Source organism: Ictidomys tridecemlineatus, chromosome 15 (genome assembly GCF_052094955.1).
Source record: "Ictidomys tridecemlineatus isolate mIctTri1 chromosome 15, mIctTri1.hap1, whole genome shotgun sequence".
Taxonomy (NCBI): domain Eukaryota; kingdom Metazoa; phylum Chordata; class Mammalia; order Rodentia; family Sciuridae; genus Ictidomys; species Ictidomys tridecemlineatus.
In genome coordinates this window covers 2078487-2099719 of record NC_135491.1, presented here as the reverse complement: position 1 = coordinate 2099719, position 21233 = coordinate 2078487, and the positions used below count along the sequence as shown (strand labels likewise).

General features: G+C 60.5%; 3 protein-coding genes across 9 annotated transcripts; 1 reads left to right on the top strand and 2 right to left on the bottom strand.

Moving 5' to 3' along the window:
- Window positions 1–1976: 1976 nt before the first annotated feature.
- Window positions 1977–8483, bottom strand: Cox6b2 (cytochrome c oxidase subunit 6B2). Of its 5 annotated transcripts, XM_078031412.1 has the most exons (6): window positions 5352–5369; window positions 3461–3548; window positions 3281–3356; window positions 2703–2832; window positions 2235–2335; window positions 1977–2151 (listed from the first exon to the last, which is right to left on the bottom strand). In XM_078031412.1, exons 3-6 carry the CDS (start codon window positions 3323–3325, stop codon window positions 2098–2100), a joined length of 330 nt encoding a protein of 109 aa, XP_077887538.1. In that variant the 5' UTR covers window positions 3326–3356; window positions 3461–3548; window positions 5352–5369; the 3' UTR covers window positions 1977–2097. The 5 variants fall into 5 exon arrangements, 4 of the variants coding, with proteins under 4 accessions (XP_077887538.1, XP_077887537.1, XP_077887536.1 ...); XM_078031411.1 differs by lacking the exons at window positions 3281–3356; window positions 3461–3548; window positions 5352–5369 and adding an exon at window positions 2914–3234; XM_078031410.1 differs by lacking the exons at window positions 3281–3356; window positions 3461–3548; window positions 5352–5369 and having other exon boundaries at window positions 2703–3240.
- A 23-nt stretch (window positions 8484–8506) lies between these two features.
- On the bottom strand, window positions 8507–15970 carry Garin5b (golgi associated RAB2 interactor family member 5B). 3 transcript variants are annotated; one of them, XM_078031415.1, is made up of 9 exons: window positions 13993–14132; window positions 10664–10818; window positions 10344–10498; window positions 10012–10270; window positions 9754–9778; window positions 9504–9583; window positions 9320–9420; window positions 9176–9228; window positions 8507–9087 (listed from the first exon to the last, which is right to left on the bottom strand). In XM_078031415.1, exons 2-9 carry the CDS (start codon window positions 10811–10813, stop codon window positions 8882–8884), a joined length of 1029 nt encoding a protein of 342 aa, XP_077887541.1. In that variant the 5' UTR covers window positions 10814–10818; window positions 13993–14132; the 3' UTR covers window positions 8507–8881. The 3 variants fall into 3 exon arrangements, with proteins under 3 accessions (XP_077887541.1, XP_040135864.1, XP_021576665.1); XM_040279930.2 differs by lacking the exons at window positions 8507–9087; window positions 9176–9228; window positions 9320–9420; ... (3 more) ...; window positions 10344–10498; window positions 10664–10818 and adding exons at window positions 11657–12868; window positions 14241–14327; window positions 14502–14674; window positions 15761–15970 and having other exon boundaries at window positions 13993–14154; XM_021720990.3 differs by lacking the exons at window positions 8507–9087; window positions 9176–9228; window positions 9320–9420; ... (3 more) ...; window positions 10344–10498; window positions 10664–10818 and adding exons at window positions 11657–12868; window positions 14241–14327; window positions 14502–14674; window positions 15151–15256 and having other exon boundaries at window positions 13993–14154.
- A 3748-nt stretch (window positions 15971–19718) lies between these two features.
- Tmem190 (transmembrane protein 190) lies at window positions 19719–21161 on the top strand. The gene is made up of 5 exons (XM_005341599.4): window positions 19719–20158; window positions 20248–20283; window positions 20561–20686; window positions 20770–20854; window positions 20939–21161. The coding sequence occupies exons 1-5, from the start codon at window positions 20050–20052 to the stop codon at window positions 21144–21146; spliced, it is 564 nt and encodes a 187-aa protein (XP_005341656.2). The 5' UTR covers window positions 19719–20049; the 3' UTR covers window positions 21147–21161.
- The last annotated feature ends 72 nt before the right edge of the window (window positions 21162–21233 follow it).

Sequence of the window (21233 nt, the reverse complement as noted above, 5' to 3'; positions counted from 1 at the left end):
AGTTGTTTCTGTAGACAGCCCACACGCTGAGGACAGCTGGGCTCATCTAGCTTCTCTGCATTCTCCACCCTCTCCCACAGCCCTGGGAAGCATGGGTATCATCACCGTATTGGGGCTGAAAGTTCACAGTACAAGGGTCTAGGGGGTCTATCCCGGGTCATGTGACTGGCCAGTTGCAGTCCAGTTGCACCTACTGTCAGAGCCCATCCAGGCTCCTTTGGGATGGGAAAGATGCAGATGCCAGAACCAACCTGCTGGGAGCCATGGAACAGCAAGCTGGCAGCAGTGCGTCATGGGATGGAGATGGAGGGAAACAGACCTTCAGGGCCTTTGGAACAAGTGTGACCAAGGCAGAGTGCCTGTCAGTAGGCTGGGAGGAGGAGGAGAAGGAAGACTTCGAAGGCAGCCACACTGGGTGCCTTTGGCAGGAATAGCTGGCCGAGGTTTGTGGTAGGATGGCCCACCAGGCTGAAGCAAGGCAAGTCAGGCCCTGGCAGGGGAGGCCAGGAATAAGAGACCAGGAAGTGGCCAAATGATGGTGGGGAGGAGAGGAGAGGAGGAGGCAGCCTCAGGCAGAAAGAAAGTTCAGAACACTGGCTCTGGGAAGGAGAAAGTTAGTCATGGCTGCACAGGTGTTGACCCTATGCTCTGGACACTACCTGGGTGACTTCACTAAGTCCTCAGACAGCCAACCTTGCTTGACTCCAGGTTCTTGCCCTCTGGCTTCCCTTCCAGCATTAGTGCCACCTCTGTGGCTTTGGGGTTGTTCAGTGACCAGATGTGGTCCCCCCAACCATAGCCATGTCCACACCCTGCTTCTCAGAGGCAGGAAGGTAGGAGGCCATCCAAGGAAATGGTTCCTGTGGGATGTGCCCTGGGCAGGATGCTGGACAGGTCATCATGGAGTGAGGGTGGGATGGAGCTAGTCCTCTGAACTGACCAGCCCCTCCTGCCCTGCTTATTCTGATAACATAACCCATCTACAGCTGGGTCACCCAATGAGTTATTATTTGTCATAGTCACCTTTGAGCCTTGGGTTGAGCAGGGCCTCTTGAGGCCACCTGGATCAGGATGTAGGGCTTCCTTCAGAAGTTTCATTTGAGGTTGATAGTCTTAGGCAGCAGCAAGTTTCAGGGAAGGACCAGCCTGGAACCCTTGGGCTCTGTCAAGGATCACTCTTTGGCCTGGGGAGAGGCCACAGTTCAAGGAACACCTGGAACCAGAACAACTCAGCAGCTTGGTTCCGCAGCTGCTGTGGATGGGGAAAGAGCAAGGATTCAGCCGAAGCCGAGCTTCCCAAAGGGGCATTGGGAGAAACCAAAGTGCCAAGTTGGGAGAGGGACAGATGGGGTCATTTGTGTGCACATGTACTCACACGGGGGTAGGGGGTGCTGTTGCTTAGAGAACAGAGGAGGCTGCTGCTGCTGTCCCTCAGGATATGGAAAGGATGGACATGACACATCCCAGGAACCCTACTAGGAAAGGGGGCTCATGTGACTGGCACAGTGATGCTCAGAGAGGAAAAAGGTGGCGGGTAGGACATGGTGGAAAGCAGATAAGCTTCAGAGCAGGGTGAGCAGGGAGGAATGTGGGCAGCTCTGGGCAATATGAAGACCCCTCAGAACTGGAGACTGGATGGACAGGGTGGAAGGGGTGGGGGAAGGTAAAGGAGATGACCCAGACAGGAGGGGAGGAGGCTGAGCCCTGGGCATAAAGACTTGGGTGACAGGTAGATGTGGAGATTGAGAGGCACGACTCGCTGGAGCCATCTGGGTATACTGGGGTACGCGCATCTTGGCTGGATCAAATCGGGGCACGGGAGCCCCTGACTTTTTCCTGTCTTCCTGCCTTAGAGCCCTGACTGCCCTTCCTGAGGGAGCGGTGTCCTGACCCTGCCCATCCCCCGTTATCAGAAAAAGCAGTGTTGGGACTCAGGTCCCCAGAGCCCTGCCCCACCCCCATGAATCACCAAGGAACACTAGCAACAGCACAACTTTATTGGTGGCTTAGACTGGGGGGGTGGTAACTAAGGCCGGTCTTCCTGACACGAGTAGACGGGCCACCGGCGCTGAAGGCTGGGAACACCGCGCTCGGCGGTCAGATTTTGCCTGGGAAAGTCCCTTGCCTGATCTGCTCGTTCCAGCGCTGCACCTGGAGAGGAGGAGCGGGCCGCCTCAGCTCAGCCCCAGCCCTCCGCCCCTCCGCCCCTCCGCCCGCGCCCCTCCCCCGCTCACCCAGCTGATGGGGCACAGCGAGCGGTACACGCGGAAATAGTACTCGCAGGGCTCGGTGCTCTTCCCGCGGCGGCTCATGTTCTTGAGGCAGCGGTGGTAGTCTGCGCAGTGCCGCGGGCGGGTCACCTGGCAGGCCCCGCCCAGGACCCTGGCCCGCGCCCCGCGCCACACCGCGCCCCCCGGACCCGGAACCGCCGTCTGCAGGCCGGGCCCGGCCCGCCCACCCCCAGCTCCGCTCTCCACTGACGCCCCGCCCCCTCTAGCTCGCCCCGCCCCTCCAGGCCAGGCCTCCCCCGCACTCCGGCCCCGCCCCTCGCACTCCGGCCCCGCCCCTCGCACTCCGGCCCCGCCCCAGGCTCGGCCTGTACCCCTACCCCTAACGGTCCTGGCGACTCCAGGTGGGCCCCGCCTGCCCGCCTCCCTCGTCGCTCGCCCTGCTCCCCTCTAACCTGGCCCACCAGGTCTCACCCAGGAAGTTCTGGTAGCAGTTACGGGTCTGGTTCTGGTTGGGGAAGCGCGGGTCGAAGGGCGGAGTCCTCCATTTCCCCCTGGGGGGCTTCTGGGTTTCCACGTCCAGTATCCTCGGAGGACTTACCTCCTGCGGGGCAGGAGGGGGTTCTGTGGGGCTCTGACCGCACCCAGTTCCTGAGCCCATCCTGAGCACCTGTCCTGCCCTCACCAGACTGATGTCCACGCGTCGTCGGTCCACTGTGCTTGGGGTTCCCGGGAGCCTCTGGCTTCTGGGGGGGGGGTCCGCCCAGCTCAGGAAAACCTGGCCCTCAGGTCGGATTGGCTGGGACCCCAACAGACCCATCCAATGGGAGCCGTTGCGGGGCCGGACTGGGACGCAGGCGGGGACAGAGCAGACTGCCTCCATGCTGGGACTGACGCCCCTCGGGGCCGCGCGCACACACACAGGCACTGAGGCGGACTTTGGCTGAGTCTCAGACTCAGGCTTTTAATCTCTGCGAAGCTGGGCTACTCCGCGGGCTCTCCCCGCCCCGCCCCCCCCAAAATATAAACTTATAGATAACTCTGGTCTCTACCGGAGAGGGAAAATCCCCCCGCCTGGACTTTCCAGCATTCTGCATCCTACAGTAGGGGTGCACAGCACCCTGGGGCCTGTAGGGGAAGAGGAGAAAGGGAAGGTGAGGTCACAGCTTCCAGGATCCCCACCAGGGCTAGGGCCAGGGCTAGGGCCAGGGCCAGGTCTAATACAGGTATACCTGGCCCCGCTGGGCTCCTCTGGACAGTTTGCCGACTGAGAGCAAGTTCTCTGCAACCTGCTATTCAAAGTGCTGGGAACTCGGCATGCTGCAAAGACAGAAAAGCCAGAGAGGACCTTGGGGGACTGTCAAGGACATCTGAAACCGAGGCTCTAAGTATATCACTGAAAAATACCTATTACATAAAACTTACGACTCTCATTTACAGTGTACCCCTTAAAGTAGTATTCAGTACATTCAACCCGTGAAATCACATCACCTCCAGTTCCAGAATGTTCTCATCACTTCAAAAGAAATCTTAAGCCATCAGCAGTCACTCCCTATTCCTGCACCTTCAGCCCCTGAAAAACCCCTTCCCGTCTTCACAAATTCACCTACTTGTGGACATTTTGTGGAAATGGAACCCTACAAAACAGGGCCCATTATGTCCAGTTCCTGGCACTTGCCATAACATTTTTAAGGTTGCCCAGTATTGCAGCCTGGTGGCTTCCCCTTCTGTGCCCTCTCCAGACCTGCTTCAGTCAGGCCTTCTCCAACATGTCTCCTCCCTGCCCAGACCCATGGGTCCTGTTCTCAGTCCTGCCTCCTTCTTGCAGCATATGACATATGGTCCCCTGCTCCTCCTCCCTCATCACCTTCTTCAGACAGCATTCTGGACGCTCCTGCCTTTTGCTATTCTACTGTCTGACTTTGGTTCTTCTTTTTCTTAACAACTTGGGCTGTCTCTTCATTTCTATTTACTGGTGACCTCCATCAGTGACCCTTCCACAGGCAGTGACACCCCAAATTGCTTCCTCTGAATTCCAGAATCCTGTTATCCAACTACTACCCCATGGCTTCCCTGACCATCTCAGAACTGAGATGCAGCACAAAATTCACAATCTTCTCCCCAACCTCTTTGATCCCCATGATCCCTCTGCTCTTAGCTCCCACCCTTGCCCCTCTGCATTCATACCCCTAGCCAGAGAGCCCTTTCAACGTAAATCAGTTCCTGCCATTATTATTATTATTATTATTATTATTTTGAGGGAGGGATACTGAGGATTGAACTCCAGGGCACTTGACCACTGAGCTGCATCCCCAGCCCTATTTTGCATTTAGAGACGAGGTCTCACTGAGTTGCTTAGGATCTCACTAAGTTGTTAATGCTGGCTTTGATCTCAAGATCCTCCTGCCTCAGCCTCCCAAGCCACTGCAGTTACAGGTGTGTGCCAACGCACCCAACATCTTTTTTTTTAATATATATATTTTTAGTTGCAGATGGACACAATACCTTTGTTTATTTTTATGTGGTGCTGAAGATCAAACCCAGTGCCTCACACATGCTAGGCAAGCACTCGATCACTGATCTATACAGCCCCAGTCCCAGTTCCTGCCACTCTTGTGCCCCAAACCTTCTAGTTTATTCAGCATCAAAAGCTACAATCCTTAAACTTTTCTGCAAAGTTCTGTATGATGGGACCCTGACTGCATTTCCCACATCTGGACTCCTGGACTCACTCGGCACACACAGGCACTCTGCTCCTGCCTTGGTACTCAGCAGAGGCCTTCAGGTGTTTACACAGATGACTCCAGCTCCATACTGCCTCCCTGGCCACCTGCACTATGGTGGGCCTGTCCCTGACTTGTCCCTGCCCACTAGGTGCCAGCAGCATACCCCATGTTCACCCTCACTGTTGGATGCTGCATCCCTCCTGCCTAGAACAACACCCAGACAGAGTCAGTAAACACTGATGCTAGGCAGGTTAGCTCAGCAGGCCCTGGGCCCTGGCGACAACCCCCCAGATATACATAAACATAGAGTCTATCTAAGGTGACATCAGGGAACAGATCCCCACTCTCCTGCAGACTAAGGAGTTGACAATAAGCATGAGCAGCTGATCCCAAGTACCTGGGCGATGGGTGAAAGGAGCCCTGTTCTTCCGTTGTTATCTCTGCCTTGGTGACCACATCACTCCTATCGTCAATTTCCAAGAGCACAGGCCGGAGAATTTCCGAGGATGACCCCGCCTTGGCCAGAGGATGCTGGCTCAGCATGCTTTCAGGTTCTTGAGATATTCTCCTGGCCAGCTGGGGCGTCCTGACCGAGCCGGGAGTTCTAACTGAGCCGGGCGTTTTGACTGAGGCAGGCTTGCTGACTGTGGTGGGCGTCTTGACTGAGCCAGGCTCGCTGATTGTGGCAGGCGTCTTGACTGAGCCAGGCTCGCTGACTGTGGTGGGCGCCCTGACTGAGCCTGGCGCACTGACTGTGGTGGGCGCCCTGACTGAGCCTGGCGCACTGACTGTGGTGGGCGCCCTGACTGAGCCTGGCGCACTGACTGTGGTGGGCGCCCTGACTGAGCCTGGCGCACTGACTGTGGTGGGCGCCCTGACTGAGCCTGGCTCACTGACTGTGGTGGGCGCCCTGACTGAGCCTGGCTCACTGACTGTGGTGGGCGCCCTGACTGAGCCTGGCTCACTGACTGTGGTGGGCGCCCTGACTGAGCCTGGCGCACTGACTGTGGTGGGCGCCCTGACTGAGCCTGGCGCACTGACTGTGGTGGGCGCCCTGACTGTGCCGGGTGTACTGATAGTGGTGGGCGCCCTGACTGAGCCGGGTGTACTGATAGTGGTGGGTGCCCTGACTGAGCCGGGCTCACTGACTGTGCCGGGCACCCTGACTGAGCCGGGCTCACTGACTGTGGTGGGCGCCCTGACTGAGCCTGGCGCACTGACTGTGGTGGGCGCCCTGACTGAGCCGGGCTCACTGACTGTGGTGGGCGCCCTGACTGAGCCTGGCGCACTGACTGTGGTGGGCGCCCTGACTGAGCCTGGCGCACTGACTGTGGTGGGCGCCCTGACTGAGCCTGGCGCACTGACTGTGGTGGGTGCCCTGACTGAGCCGGGCTCACTGACTGTGGTGGGTGCCCTGACTGAGCCTGGCGCACTGACTGTGGTGGGCGCCCTGACTGAGCCTGGCGCACTGACTGTGGTGGGCGCCCTGACTGAGCCAGGCGCGCTGACTGTGCCAGGTGCCCTGACTGAGCCAGGCTCACTGACTGTGGCGGGTGTCTTGACTGAGCCTGGCTCACTGACTGTGGTGGGCGCCCTGACTGAGCCAGGCTCACTGACTGTGCCAGGTGCCCTGACTGAGCCAGGTTCACTGACTGTGGTGGGCGTCTTGACTGAGCCAAGCTCACTGACTGTGGCGGGCGTCTTGACTGAGCCAGGCATCCTGAGTGAGACTCGAGTCCTGACTGAGCCAGGGGACTTGAGCGAGCCCCGGGTCCTGACTGAGCCAGGGGACTTGAGTGAGCCCCGGGTCCTGACTGAGCCAGGGGACTTGAGTGAGCCCCGGGTCCTGACTGAGCCAGGGGACCTCATGGAGTCCACGATTCTGACTGAGCCCGGGCTCCTGGAGATGGGGGCTGCTTCCAGGGGAGATTGTGACGTCAAGTCTTCCCACCCTGAGGCAGGCAGGGCGATGGGCACCTGGGGGTCATCGACTATCTTTGGGCCATCAGAGACTGGCACAGAGTAGAGGGTCACCTTAGAAGGCTCCACTGGGTCCCAGGGTGGTTCCTTCTCGGTCCATTTCTTCTGCGTGTCCTCCTTCACCCAGGTGTGTGACTCGGGCTGCTCCCTGACAATCACTGGTGGCCCATCCATGAAGGTCAGCTGGCTGGGACTGAAGGGCAAGGGGGCCTTTGTGGACACAGTGGATGTTCCAGAAGCCACCGAGAGCCAAGAGGGCAGTGAGACCTCAGGCAGTCTCAAGTGCTTCTCTTTGGAGTTGGCTATGATCATCAGCTTGGCCATCGCCAGCCCCTCCACGGAGAAGGGCCTGCTCTGCTCCTGCGGGGGGCCCTCAATGGCCACCTCCCTGGTCTTGATCCATTTCTTCTGATGCTCCACCTCCTTGGACTTCATGCCAGGCAGATCCAGGGTCAACTCCTCCTTCATCCTGTAGGCCCTGTCCTCCAACAGTCCTCGGCCCCTCAAGCCATCCAGGGCCAGCTCCCGGGCCTTGCTGATCAAGATATCCTCAGACTCCTTCTTGGTGGTGGTGAAGGGCAGCTCCAGAGACATCTTCTGGGTCCTCATCTCCACCTTGTTTATCTCCTGGGCTCCCAAGAAGACCACAGGCTTGGACTTCTCTTCAGACCTGCCTCTCTCCAGCATGTCCCCTCCAGGAATTCCCACGGGCAACACTTCTGGCTTGGCCGTGGCCTTCTGCAAGGTGGACGGGCCAACTGCCGGCTGGTACTGGGGAAGTGAGGCTGGAGCCTTCCGGGACGGGGCAAGTGAGAGCGATTCCGTCTGTGGGGGAGGGGGACCAGCAGAGGGAGGCAGGGCCTGCTGAGATGAAGGGAGGGTCTTCTGGGGAGGGAAATACAGGGCTGGAGGCTTCCGGGACGGGTAAGGCAAGGCTGGGGTCTTCCGGGAAACAGTTGATGCAGGTGGCAGCTTTTGCGACAGGCCACCTCCAGTTGTGGCCTTCCGGAATGGAGCACGAGTTGCTGGGGACCTCCGGGATGGAGCAGGGATTGCCGGCACCTTCTGGGACTGGTCTACGATGAAGGGTGCCTTCAGGGTCGTGGTTGGGGCAGGCATGGCCTTGTGGGAGAGTGGTGGGCCTGTGCCCTGCCGGGAGGCCATGCTCTTGGCCTTGTCACAGGGCTCAGGAAGAGAGATACGAGTTGGAAAGAGGTACATGGGTGGTGGGTAGGGAGATGGACCCAAGGAGGAAGAGGATAAAGTGCTGGACTCCGGGTCCATTAGTTCTTCAATGTCTTGCTTCCACAGGAGTGTCTCTAAGTGATCATAGGAGCCCAGGAAGGTGAAATCGGGGCTTTCGTTGGAGATACAGCGGGTTGGGTTTTTAATCACACCTCCCTTGCCTGGGGCCTCATCAGAATCAGATGTGCCGGGCTGTAGATGGGTGGAGGGATGAATGGTCAGGGCCACAAGAGACCACAGACTCAGGAGTCCTGCCTGAGTTCCCCTCCCCTAGGCCTCAGACCCAGGGGTCCACCCCCGCAGCCCCCTCCCTCAGACCCAGGGGTCCACCCCCCAGCTTCCTCCCTCAGACCTGGGGTCCAGGCCCAGTCCCCTCCCTCAGACCCGGGGTCCAGGCCCAGTCCCCTCCCTCAGACCCAGGGGTCCAGGCCCAGTCTCCTCCCTCAGACCCAGGGGTCCAGGCCCAGCCCCCTGCCTCAGACCCAGGGGTCCACCCCCGCAGCCTCCTCCCTCAGACCCAGGGGTCCACCCCCGCAGCCTCCTCAGACCCAGGGTCCAGGCCCAGCCTCCTCCCTCAGACCCAGGATCCAGGCCCAGCCCCCTCCCTCAGACCCAGGGTCCAGGCCCAGCCCCCTCCCTCAGACCCAGGATCCAGGCCCAGCCCCCTCCCTCAGACCCAGGGTCCAGGCCCAGCCCCCTCCCTCAGACCCAGGGTCCAGGCCCAGCCTCCTCCCTCAGACCCAGGGGTCCAGGACCCAGCCCTCCTCCTTCAGACCCGGGGGTCCACCCCCAGCCTCCTCCCTCAGACCCAGGGTCCCCTGGAGTATAGCTGGCCTTAGAGGACTGTGACTGGTTGATGGTGTTGGAAATGATGCTGAAGATGGTGCGGATGGTGATACTGGCCTTTCCTGGTGGGAGAGAGTGGACTAAGCCCTTGGAGAGGAGCAGAGCCAGGCCCACATGTGGGAGGGAGCAGAGGAAGGGAGTTGCTCCTACCAGAAATGTGGACTTGGGTGTTGGACTTGTCAGGGTGGACATCTGGGTGGGACCTGTAGGAGCAATATTGTGGGACTTTGGTGGAACCCGAGCCAAAGACCTGCTCCATGTGCTGCCCCCCACCAGCAACAAGCCTGCACCCACTTCTCCTTGGCTTTCTTCTGATCGCCTGCGTGATCCAGCTGGGACCAGACGAGAGGCACGGAGTCACCCACAGCCTGAGACTTGAATCTTCGCTTGAGGGCCTAGAAGTGGGTGGAGAGAGACAGTCAGAGAAAGGGCAGCCCCATCCCAGTGCCCGGCCCACTGGCCTGCCCAGTGGGCTCACCTTGGTCTTCTTCTTCTTCTTCTGAGAGGCCAGCATCTTATAAGGAAAGGTGGGCTCAGGGACTGCCCCTGGAGAGAGAGCTGGAAAGAGGTGGAGAGAGCAGGGTCAGGGCAGGGCATGGGGACAAGGCCCTGAGGAGAACAAGCAGGGCCCACCCAGGGGAGAGGAGGGACAGGCCAAGTGTGGCGCTTCCACAGGGAAGGCACCTGGCCCGTCAAGAAGGGCCTAACAGGTGGCAGAGCCTGCTTACCTGTCTGTCTGATGTGGGCCTGCTCCTGTGGACAGGGAGGGGGCAGTCAGGAGGGGTCACAGGCCCTGGTTCCACACTTCCATTGCCCACCCAGCCAGCAGTCTCATCCCCAGCCCCTCCTCCCTCAGACCCAGTGGTATGGACCCCAGCCCCTTTGCTGGGACCCTGGGACTTTAGACCCTAGGTCCCAGCCCTCATGGAGTTGGGACTGTGGTTCTCCGGAGCTTTCTGCCTGAGATCTGAGTGTTAGGGCCCCACCTGGAGGTGCCAGGTAGAAGCAGGCGCTGTGGCCAAGGACATGTCCAGGGGGGGTGTTTGCAGGGTCCTGGGGGCCCAGGTGGTGGCAGGCTCCCGAAGCAAGTTGATGAGGCGGATCCAGCGGTTGAACAGGAAGCCCACCTCATGGTCGGGGGCGTCTAGCTCCAGGTAGTAGCAGCGGCCAGTGACCAGGCGCAGTTTCAGGCGCCAGGAGGACAGGTCATGGACGTATAGGTGGACAAGGTCTAGTGGGATCATCCTGGGGAGGCAGAGACAGCCAGCTAGAGCTGGGGGTGGGGGAGGGTGTGGCAGGGATGGGGGCAGGAAGGCACCTGGTCAGAAGGAGGCCGGAGGCGTCCTTGCCCTCTGCGGGCTGAGCAATCAGCAGGATGTCAGGCAGCATCAGGCCTGGCAGGGAGGCAGCCACGCCCATGGTCAGCCGGTTGGCTCTGTGATGCACGAACACGGGGCCCCCACGATTTGTTACCTGGGGTGGCCAGGGAGAGGGGCTGGAACCGATCCTTTCTCCAACACTCCCCTAGCACCCTCTGCCTGAGCCCCCTTCCAGCCCACTCCCCGACCCTCTTAAACCCCCACCCATGGTCTCAACCCTCCTGCCCCCTCAGCCCACAGAGCACAGGGAGTAGGGGACCTGGACAAAGTTACTCTCGAACATGGGCAGCGGGCGGAGGGGCAGGTACTCGCCCTTCTGGAGGGTCTTCTGCAGCTCCCCCAGAATAGGGACCCACTTTTGAGGGGTCTGGTGCTGCTGGGGATGCCGGATGTTCCAAAGCCGGTTCATGATGCCTGCAGAGCGTTGGGTGAGTATGAATTAGGGATCTGAGGCCCAGGACCCAGCACGCCCCTCTTCCACCCGGCCCCACTGGCCTCGGCCCCTTAGGCTTCACGGGTGGTGGGAGCTCAGTGGTCACAGAGAGTGGAGCTTCCCCAGGGCCGGGAGACTAGGGCTGTGGCCATGGCCCTGCTGGGGTGGACAGCACTGAGCTGGGGGAGGAGCCTTTGGTGGAGGGCTTTGTGACCTCAACAGACACACAGGGGACTCTTCCTGGGAACTCTTCAGGAGCCCTGTCCTCCAGGGGTATGACCTGGAGTCTTCAGGGTGGGGATGGGTGAATCAAAACCCCTGACCCAGGGTGGGGTCCAGACCCATTGCACCCTCCAGAGCTAAACCTGTGACCAAACAAGGCCCCTGGGGGGTGGGTGTCTGGCTACTGTAAGGGGACCATTAACCAAAGGAATGAGAGGCCCGCCCGCTCTGCCCCTGGCCTGCTCTAGTCCCTGTGTAAGACCCAAACTCACGCTGAGCCTCAGTCTCCTCACGTCTAACTGTGTGGGCCACGTCAATTGTCCCTGTCACCAGGCTGTACAGAGTGGGATGCCAGCCAGCTTTGGAATGAGTCCAACCAGACTACCATCAGTTTCATCCCCTTGGCTGTGTGACTGCGAGGAATGCACCCCACAAACCTCCATTTCCCTCACCTACGCGGTGGGGCATGTTCCAGGGTCCAGGGGGACCAGCTAAGAGCCCACAGGCAGAGCACAGCCCAGGGCTGCCGCTCAACCAAGGGTCTTTATTATTTAGATTTTTTTGGGGGGGGGATGGGAAGGTAAGACTGGCATTCCATCATTCTAAAAATAGTGTTTATTATTATTTTAAAATGTGTCATGCAAAATACAGTCATGGTAGAAATTCTGGAAAATACAGACAAGAGCAAACAATGAAAGTCACCCGCATCCCATCCCTCACTTCCACCTAGCCAGCCACTGTCAACATTCTGTGTGTTTCCCTCAGTGGTTCTGCATCCTGCTGTTTCAGGCCACAGGGCATCTTTGGGTGTCTCAGCAGCCCTGTCGAAGCCTCCTGTGGGGCCAGGAGACACTCCATGCTGTGGGTGCCGTGCTCTAGTTAAACATCTCCCCACAGCTGGGCATCTAAATTATTTCCAACTTGTCATAGGAAGCAATGCCAAAACGAACAGCCGCCAGCCCGTAGCTCTGCCCCATGCAGGTCCTGTCAGTCACAGGGTAACCTTCTGGAACCTTCCATGAATTATTTATTGAACACCTTAAAGTACTGGGCGCCAGACAAGGCCCAGACCCATGTTTCCTTAGAGTTCTCTGAGTAGCTGACCAGTCTCCCCTCCCCTGCTCTGCCCACTCAGGACCTCCGCCTCCCCCTGCACCAGGGACCCTAGCATCCAGGCCCCCAACCCTCAAGAGAATTCACCTCTAAGTGCATAGGTATGACAAGTTTAATTCCCCATTGTCTCACAAAGGTTTCTCACATTTTTGTATAAAAACCCAGGCTTCCTTCCCCCCTCCCCACCATAACATAAAAAGTAATTGTTTAATAAATAATATACGCTCCTGCCCAGGCCCCCGAGGGGCAGAAGCCAGGAAGACACTGTGGAAAGATTTCTTAGAGATCCAAGAATCCAGGATCCTGGTTCCCTTCTCCTTAGTCCACCTGCCTCCCACCCCCAACTCCTTAAATAAATAAGTATAAATAAGGCACACATGCCCCCCACCCAAGTCTCCTGGAGGGACTGTGTCTAACTATGGTGGGTAATGAGAGGGGCCGTCCCTGCCCTCACACCCGAAGTACTGAAATAAATAAATAAATAAGATGTGGCTTTTAAGGACGACGGTGGCTTTAGGTCCCAGGTCATAGCCGAGTCTTCAGCAGCAGCAGCCCCCGAACGGCCCAGTCCAGGGTCAGGTGCAACCCCCCTAGGATGGCGTGAGCCGCCCTGACGCCTCCCCAGGCTGAGGCAGGTGGGGCTAGGGGAGGCGCTGGTGGGTCTGGGGCTGACTGGGGCAGGGCCAGGCGGGACATCTGTCAGGAGGGGACAGAGGTGAGAAAAAGGTAAGGCATGTGGTGGAGGTCTGGGGAAAGGGGATATTTCAGGGCATCCTGGGGGCATATTTGCAGTCTCTGGTATGTGAGATGGGGGATTAGGGAAGGAAGATCAAAGGTTGTCATCTTAAGGTCGGCCTCCAGGACCCCGTTTTGAGGGCTGGGAGAGAGGTCTGTAAAGCTGGGGCTGGGATCCTGGTGCTTTCTAGTGAGGGCTGGGGCCTCTTGGGTAGTCAGTGCTGGAATTTTGGAGCTAGGTCTCTAGGGTCTGTGCACTCAAGTCTGGGGTCAGGCCCAGGATCTCAGGGCTATAGTCTCAGATGTATTGTCTCTAGGACCATCATCCTAAAAACAGGGTTTATTATTTTTAGGGACTCATTATTCGGGTCTCATGGGTGGGCTGGGGTCTCAAATCTGGGATCTCAGAGCTAGGAGCTAGAATTAAAGGTCTGAGGTCTTAGGAGTCACCCAAAGTCTTCCGGTCTCTTTGGGGCTTTGGAGGTCAGGCCTCACGGTCTTACACAATCAAGATCTGAGATTGAGATATTTTTGACCGTGGAAGAGAGATATGGGGTCCCAGGCTCAGGGTCTGGGGCCCGCAGGTTTGAGACCTGGGGGTCTCAGTACTTGAAATCTGGTCTCAAGGCTGGCTGGGTCAGGGTGGGTCAGGGTTGCTCAGGGTTAGGAGCTCTGGCTGGGACTTTGAGGGTCACTGCCTGGGGACTAGGGTGTCCAAGTCTGGGGGTAAGGATTTAGATTCTCAAGTCTCCCCCATCCTGGGGACCTTGGGTCTTGGGGTTCTCTGAGTACAAGGTCTAACTTCAGGACAAAACCACAGGCTCTGAAGTCTCAGTCTCAGGGTCTGGGACCCTGGGGACATGAGGGGGCTCAGGGTCTTGGGGTGAGAGTTTGGGGCTTGGGGGAAGTATTTTGGGGTCTGGGGTCTCAGGGCCAGGGTCTCAGAGCAGAGATCAGGTTTGGGGTCTGGGTTTCTAGGGTCAGCCTGGGATCCTGATATCTCAGGATTCAAGGTCTTGGGCTATAGGTTCTAGGGATCTCAAGGATCAGGGTGGGTGGTGTAAAATCTGGGAGCTAAGGCATACCAGGAGCTGCAGCCGTCGCAGGAGCCGGTCCAGCCGAGCCTGCAGAGCACCCAGCTCGGGTTCCAAGGTCTTCAAGGAAGGGCCACCAGCCCTGCGCAGCCACTGCACGTGCCGCAGGTAGGAGAGCAGATCAGCTCGAAGCCTAGTCAGCACGCCTGGCAGCTGGGAAGCAGGCTGGGGCATCAGGACACAGCTGGTACATGCCTGTGCAGCCCCCAACCCCCTGACCCCCAAACCCCAGTCCTTACCTGCAGCGCTCCCAGTGCTCCTGCACTCATGGCCAAGGTGGGCAGGGACTCCAGGTTGTGGTCTCCTTCTGCAGGGAATTTGTCTCTCTGGTGGGAAAGAGGCTTTGAGTAGCTTCCTATTCCCCACCTCTGGTCCCAAACTCTCTCGGTCCCCGCCATGCTGGGTGCCTAGAAGCTCTCCAGGTGGCATACTGGAAGACTCCCCCCGCCCCCGACTCTCATATCTGTCACTGCTCCAGCCCATTCCCTCCAGGCTCCTACCAGCTGTGCGGCCAGCTGCCGAGTGTCCGCCAGGAGGGAGCGTGTCAAGAGCACCGCACTGTCCAGGTCTGCCCGAGGGTCTGGGGGAACTCGAGGGGGACCAGGAGGTGGCCCAGGGGCAACAGCTCTATCTAACCGGAGGCTCAGCACCACCAGGACCAGGTGGCAAACACCTGAAGGCAGGAGGGCACAGAAGGCTCAAGCTGGACCCGGGGTCCGAGGGGAAGGCTGGGCTCCGCACTCCCGGTTCTCGCCAGGAGGGGCTGAGGTCCTGAGTCTCTGGGTGGAGCGCTCGGGGGCAGTTTGCAGGGCCCAGGCGGGCTTCCCTCTCCCTCCCTGACTCTGGCTGCCCCGCCCGTCGGAGCAGACGCGGCCCGGGGCGGGTAGACGGGCCGGGCGTCTCCCGTCCGCCCCCGGACGCCGGAATCTGGGCCCCGGGGCGGGGCATGAGGGGGAGGCACAGGCCAGAACCTGCCCCCTCCCCGGCCCGGGAGCCCAGCAGGCTGGGAGCAGGGGAAGGAGCCAGGGGCTCGCGCTGAGACCCGGACCCACCGACCCCTCCCCCGGGAGGGCTCCGAGGTCCCCAGCTAGGCCCGCCAGAGTGGGCGCGGGAGGCTGGGCCGCAGCGCGGGGCAGGACTCGGGCGCACCTGGGCGGCGAGGTACTGAGCGACGCGCACCGCCAGAGACGGGCGCTCCCGGCTCGGGGGCTCCGGCCGCGCGCTCGCCGGCTGCCCATCCCCCAGCTGCCCCGCCCACTCCCGCGATCGCCAGCCAATCAGCGCCCCCCGGCCCTCTGCGCTCCCTTATCACACCCCCAGCCCGCCCCCTGGTCCCCTCTGGCCGAGGTCCATCCTCCCGCCCCTTCCTGGCCGGCGGTCTGTCGGTGCGTCTGTCCTGCATGTCTCTCCGAGCTTCTTTCCGCACTCCTGGCTGTCTCTGTTCCCCTGCCTGGGACCCGTGCTCCCAGGATTGCTCTCATGTTCTAGGACTCTCTGCCTCAGTTTCCCTCGCTGAGCCTCTGTCGGGGTCCCCGGGCTCTTTGGGATCCCTCTGTCCCTGTCTGGCCTGTCCGTCTCTGCTGTCTGATTTGCCCTTTCATCTGTCTCTCTGCTCATCTCTCCTCTTGGCTCCTACTTTCTCTGAATATTCTTTTTCTCCGTCTCTGACTCCCTCTCTCCTCTGTCCTCTGTCCCTCCCTCGCCGGTGGTGCCTCCCTCCCTCCCTGTCCCCTCATCCCATGAACTGGAACCAACTTACAGTTCATGTCCCCACAGGCCAGGGGTTCCCCAAGGCAGGGGGCAGGGAGCCCGGGGCCTTTAACCCTTCCCTGTCCGCTGCCAGGGGAGCCCCGGGGTCAGCTGGGCTGCGGCCTGGGGAGGGGAGGCATGTGCGTGTGAGCAGCAGGGGCCGCGGCAGTGAGGGAGTGTGTGCGCCTGGGGGGTTATATAGGGGGCCGGGGCGGGCGGGCGGGGGGCAGGCGGCTGGGGAGGGCGGCCTGACACATCCTGACTCACCCTCCCTCCTGCCTTTTCCATTCAGATGAGCCGGCTGCCTAGCAGGGCTCACACCGCCTTGCTCGGAGGAGGGCACGGAAGAAAAAGTTGGAAAAGTTGAAAAGTGAAGGGGGGGGGTGGTCGGAGAGGGGCTGGTGAGGTCATTGGCGTCCCCTCCCTCCACCTCCACCGCCAGGGCAGACACATGTGGCTCAAGAGCTGGGGCCCGCTGTGGGTGGGGGTCTGGCTGGACCAGGAAGGGCAGGAGAGGCAAGCCACAGGCCTGGGGAGATGGAGCTGGGAGGAAAGTCAGGGACGGAGAGAGAGATGGGGCACCAGGACAGAGATGGAGACAGAGGAGAGAGACATACCAGGAGATGGAGAGGTCAGGGCGGGAATGGAGGCTGGCCGGAGCAGACAAGGAAACTGTGATGCAGCAGACACCAGGAATGAGGGGACACCAGGAATGAGGGGACACCAGGAATGAGCGCCCAGAGCCTGAGGGAATCAGCCATGAGGCTCAGGAAAGTGTGAAAGACATGACAACTGCAGGGACCCTCTGTCCTCTGTCCCTGTTTCCAGAGAGCCCAGGGGAGAGAGGACCAGGACCTGGAGGTTCGCAGACAGGAGGCGGCTGCAGGAGAGAGAGTGCGGGACACTGGGCAGGCAGTGACCCGGAGCCAAGGAGACAGAGTAGAAGAGGGTGTGGAGATGGGGGCGCTCAGCAAGGGGACATGACAAAGGCAGGGAGACACTGGTCTAGAAAAGACCAGAGACAGAGCCAGGTGTTGTGCAAAGGCGGGCTCTCTGTGCCTCAGTTTCCTCCTGTGTGAAGCAGGGGTAATGAGGGCACCTCCACCCTTGAGCACACAGAGATAATGTGAGCTCATCCACCCACATAAAGCACAAAGTAGCACTGGACAAATGTCAACCACCGCTCCTGCCATTGCTCCATTTCACTCACAGTCCAGAGAGACAGAGATGAGCCCAACAGACAGTGGTGAGTGGGTGAAAGGGAGCAAGCGGGACAGGGACACCCTAGAGCAGGGCCAAGGTGCTGGAGAACTGAAGGATGTCACACAGAGATGGGAACAAGACAGGTGTCCAGGCAGGAGAGGGACACACAGCATGAGGGAACATAGCAATGCAGTTGGTGACACCAGAGAAATGGGGTGGGGGGCAGGGTGGCCCAGGATTCACAGCCCCAAAGGGAGAGACAGAGACTTCAACCCGTGTTCCCCGGAGTCTCCTCCCCAGATGGAGATGGCAAGGAAAGATGGGATCCGACTGAGCACAGGGATAGGACTTCCAAACGTCTCTGCAGACCCCCAGGCTGGCCTCCCAGACTGCGCTGCATGGGGGGGGGGGACTTGGGGCTTGAACGAAAGCTGAGGCTCCCCCTCCCCATCCACCCCACTGGGGGAACTGCTCAGGTCTCTCGGGAGATGAGGTCACAGCCCCCCACAGTGGGACATGACCTCATCTCCTCAGGTAAGTTTTCTCTCTCTTTCTAGGTCTGTCATGGCCACCCCTTCAAGCGCCCCCCAGGGGCCCTGCCCAGCCCTGGCTCCCACTGGGACCCGCGCCTCTGACCATTGGGTCTCCGCCCCTCAGGGGGCCTGTTTCCGGCTGAGTCAGCGTGGGGGGCCCAAAGCTGCGTCAGTGAGGGGAGAGCTGACGTAGCCCCCCCCAGACCGGCAGGGCCAGCCAAGGTGACTCAGGCCACCAGCCTGGGGGATGGACTGGCCTGAGGGGATGGGGGACTGGGCCTGGGGCCAGCCCTGGAGCAACACAAGGGATCTGGGAATGCCAGCCCTTCCACCCACGGGGATCCAGGAATCGCACCCCAGCCCCCTCTCCTCAGACACAGGGGTCCAGACCCCCAGCCTCCGCCGTCAGACCCGGTCCAAGCCCTGAACCCTTGTTTGAAGATAGGTGGAGGAACATTTGGGGCCCTTCTGCACTCTGTGGAGAAGGTCACAAGTCTGGGTCAAATGAGGGGTCCCCGGCTGGCATCCGTTTCTAGTCCTGCCTTGGTCCTCACCCTGGGGGGTGTGGCATCAGACTTGACCCCCTCAAGGTAACTGCAGGAGGGTGGCCTTGTGTTTGGGTCTTCCCGGCGCAGGGTGGGGACACCTTGGGCTACTTCTATGGAAACAATAGCGAGAGACCAGCCTGGGGAACCCCAAGAATGACAAATGACAGAGCAAGTACAAATGGAGATGGGGCCACCAAGGCCAGAGTAAGACCCAGACACAGGAAGAGATGGGTGCCAGGGAGACCAGCGTGGGGGGCGGGGTCCGCCACAGACTGGGGAGCAGGCGGAGAAGCCCTCAGGTGCTCACAGACTTGGGGGAGGTGCCTCCGCTCTGTGGGGTGGGCTGGGGGTCCTTGCTGTGCTGGCCCTGGGTGAGGTCCCGCTGCCTGCGTGTGATGACTGCAGCTCCCAGGCTGTGTGTGTCTGTCTGTCCCTGGGGGGTCCTGTCTGGCCTCTGGGGGTGACGGGGCAGGCCAGCCACAGAGGCAGCCCAAACCTGTCATTAGCGGTGAGGGCCGTGACAACTGGGCCCCCCAGTCCAAGCCGCGGTCCAGGGCCAGTCAGCCCCGCCCCCCACCCCCTCCTTGATCCCTGAGGAATCCCGGGAATTGGGAAGTGGGTCCAGATGGTGTTGACACAGGAAATGGTCAGCAGCTGCCAGGCCTCAGCCCCACAACCCCTCTGACCCCCACCCCCGGCCCCCTGCCGAGCCCCTCTGACCTGTGTCATCTCTGACGGAGGCAGCCAGGGCCCACTCAGCACCCAGGAGGATGTTTACGGGAGACACGGGTATGACCAGGAGTCAGCCCGCGGCTTTTTGGGAAATGGGATCTGGAGTTGGACCCCTCCTCCCTCTGACCAGGACTCCAGGCCCCAGCCCTCCTCCTCCTGACCAGGACTCCAGGGCCCAGCCCTCCTCCCTCTGACCAGGGGTCCAGACCCTAGCCCTCCTCCCTCTGACCAGGACTCCAGGCCCCAGCCCTCCTCCGTCTAACCAAAAGTACAAACCCTAGCCCTCCTCCCTTTGTCTGGGAGTGCAGACCCCTGCCCTGTTTCCTCAGACCCAGGAGTTTGGACCCCGGACCTCCTCCATCCCACTGGCCAGAACTCCAGACCCCAGCCCTCCTCCTCAGAGTCAGGAGCTCTGGGCCAAAGCCAGAACACCAGAAGTCACTGAGGTTCCCTCCGCACTGTGCCGAGTGGTCACGGAGACAGGATGGACTAGGGATGGGTCCCTACCAAGTCCCTAATCTGGCTTCCCCTCGTGGGAAACCTGGCCCCTTGACGGTCATTGTGGACAGGAAGAACAGCAGTGGCACTTGAGAGTCTCCAGTGGACATTCTCCTTTTACAGGTGGGGAAACTGAGTCTCAGGTGGACATGGGCCCCTTGCTCTTGAGGCACCTGACAGCCGCTGAGCCCCTCAAGCCCCCTGTCTTCAGGGCCTGGACAGCCCCAGGCCTGGCCACAGGTTCCTAGAGGCCAGCTCTGGCTGGAGCTGGAGAGCCCTCTAGGGTCCTCCCGGCTGGGGCTCGGTGCAGTCTCCTGGTTGCTGCGGAAACCTTCCCTAACAATGGGGCTCAGTGAGACCCTCCTCCCCTGTGCCCGCGGCCCCTCCCTCTGGTTGCTAAGGGGACCGACTCCCTAGCCACGAGGTTTCCTGAGCCTGGGCCACCAGAGGCTGCCTTCCCCGGCCCGGTCAGGGAGGAAGGGTTCCACAGCACGGAGGACCCTCCCTCCCTTCCGTACGGGGTGGGCTGATGAGAGGGAGGCAGCCAGCCCTGGGCGCCGGCCCGCCTTCTCCTTCCCCCTGGAGTTCCTCAGGGGGTTCCCTAAAGTCCAGAGGTGCCCCACACACCCGCCTCGGCCTCCTGGGGGCCAATGGAGTCCCTCTTGCCCAGACATGACAAGGCCTTGGGACTCTCCCTGCCAAGCCCTGGCTGAGGGGACTCCCTAGCAACAGAACTCAGAACCCTGGGCTTGGGGCAGCAGGGCGGGGCTGGCCGTTGCTTGGTGATGACCTTCCAGGCCATTCCCCACAGAGGCCCCAGGGCTCTGGGCGGTAACATGGTGGGCTCAGGGATCCCGGCGTTGGGCCTTTTCCTGCTGATGCAGGGCTCAGTAGGTGAGGGGGCTCTTGAGGCGGTCAGGGGCTGAGGAGCCGGCCACCCTGGCCTCCATACAGGCCCCCGACACCACCCTTTTCTCTCACAGATGGGAATGGAATCCAGGGATTCTTCTATCCATGGAGTGAGCCGGAACTGAAATCCTGACACCCCAAGGGAGAGGGACCCCAAATTAGAGCTTAGGGTCTAAAAGGGAGGAGGGCTGGGGTCCAGACTCCTTGGGCTGAGGGAGGAGGGCACCTGGACCCTGAGTCTGGGGGAGGAGGCTGGGCCCTGGGTCTGGGGGAGGAGGCTGGGCCCTGGTCCTGTACACCAACACTGGGCAGGCGGTGCCCATCCTGGCTGGGCCCTGTCTAGCCTGAGGCCAGCTTTCTGAGTTTGTGCCTGGTGTGGTTCCCCAGGCTGTGAGGGAGATGTGTGGGATAGGGAGAGCTGTGGGGGTCAGGCGGCCATCGAAAACCCCAACCTCTGTCTGCGCCTTCGATGCTGCTACCGAGATGGCGTCTGCTACCACCAGCGTCCGGATGGTGAGTGGCCAGGAGGAGGGTGCAGGGACCTGGGGCTGGTGGTGGGCGGAGCCCAGGGACATCAACCGCCCCCTTTGATGCAGAGAACATGCGCAGGAAGCACATGTGGGCCCTGGGCTGGACCTGTGGTGGCCTGCTCTTCCTGATCCTCGTCATCTGCCTGTTCTGGTGAGTAGGTGGGGCTCAGTGGACACCTGCCCCCCCAGAGCACAGGCTGGTGGCCAGGCTGAGCACAGGTCCCCTCCTCTCCAGGTGGGCCAAGCGCCGGGACATGCTGCACCTCCCACCGTTTCTGAAGGGCAAATGCGACCTGTCGAGGACAGTTTCGCTGCTGTCCAAGGACCGAGCGTCAAACGAGAAGAAGTCATCTGCAGGCAGCATGCAAACCCCTGGGGAGGGCGGGGAGACGGAAGGGGAAGCGACGGAAGGGGGCGAGGAAACAGAGGAGGGGGGAGACTAGGGTCCTCCCCGGGGGACCCTTCAATATAGATATGGCATCTAGGTGTGTGTCTCGTTTCTGGGGGCTGCGGGAACAGGTGACTCAGTG

What these genes read in the sequence shown, in the direction of transcription:
- Tmem190 (XM_005341599.4), top strand. Translation starts at nt 20,050, where the DNA reads ATGACCTTCCAGGCCATTCCCCACAGAGGCCCCAGGGCTCTGGGCGGT. An exon ending in GCTGATGCAGGGCTCAGTAG is followed by an intron (nt 20,159 to 20,247) that starts GTGAGGGGGCTC and finishes TTTCTCTCACAG; the next exon opens with ATGGGAATGGAATCCAGGGA. An exon ending in CTACCACCAGCGTCCGGATG is followed by an intron (nt 20,687 to 20,769) that starts GTGAGTGGCCAG and finishes CCTTTGATGCAG; the next exon opens with AGAACATGCGCAGGAAGCAC.
- Garin5b (XM_078031415.1), bottom strand. Translation starts at nt 10,813, where the DNA reads ATGAACCGGCTTTGGAACATCCGGCATCCCCAGCAGCACCAGACCCCT. An exon ending in CAGAAGAAAGCCAAGGAGAA is followed by an intron (nt 9,229 to 9,319) that starts GTGGGTGCAGGC and finishes TTGCTCCTACAG; the next exon opens with GTCCCACCCAGATGTCCACC. An exon ending in CACCCAAGTCCACATTTCTG is followed by an intron (nt 9,088 to 9,175) that starts GTAGGAGCAACT and finishes CTCTCCCACCAG; the next exon opens with GAAAGGCCAGTATCACCATC.
- Cox6b2 (XM_078031409.1), bottom strand. Translation starts at nt 8,218, where the DNA reads ATGGACCCGGAGTCCAGCACTTTATCCTCTTCCTCCTTGGGTCCATCT. An exon ending in ACCCAGTGGAGCCTTCTAAG is followed by an intron (nt 5,541 to 6,988) that starts GTGACCCTCTAC and finishes CGGCTCGGTCAG; the next exon opens with GACGCCCCAGCTGGCCAGGA.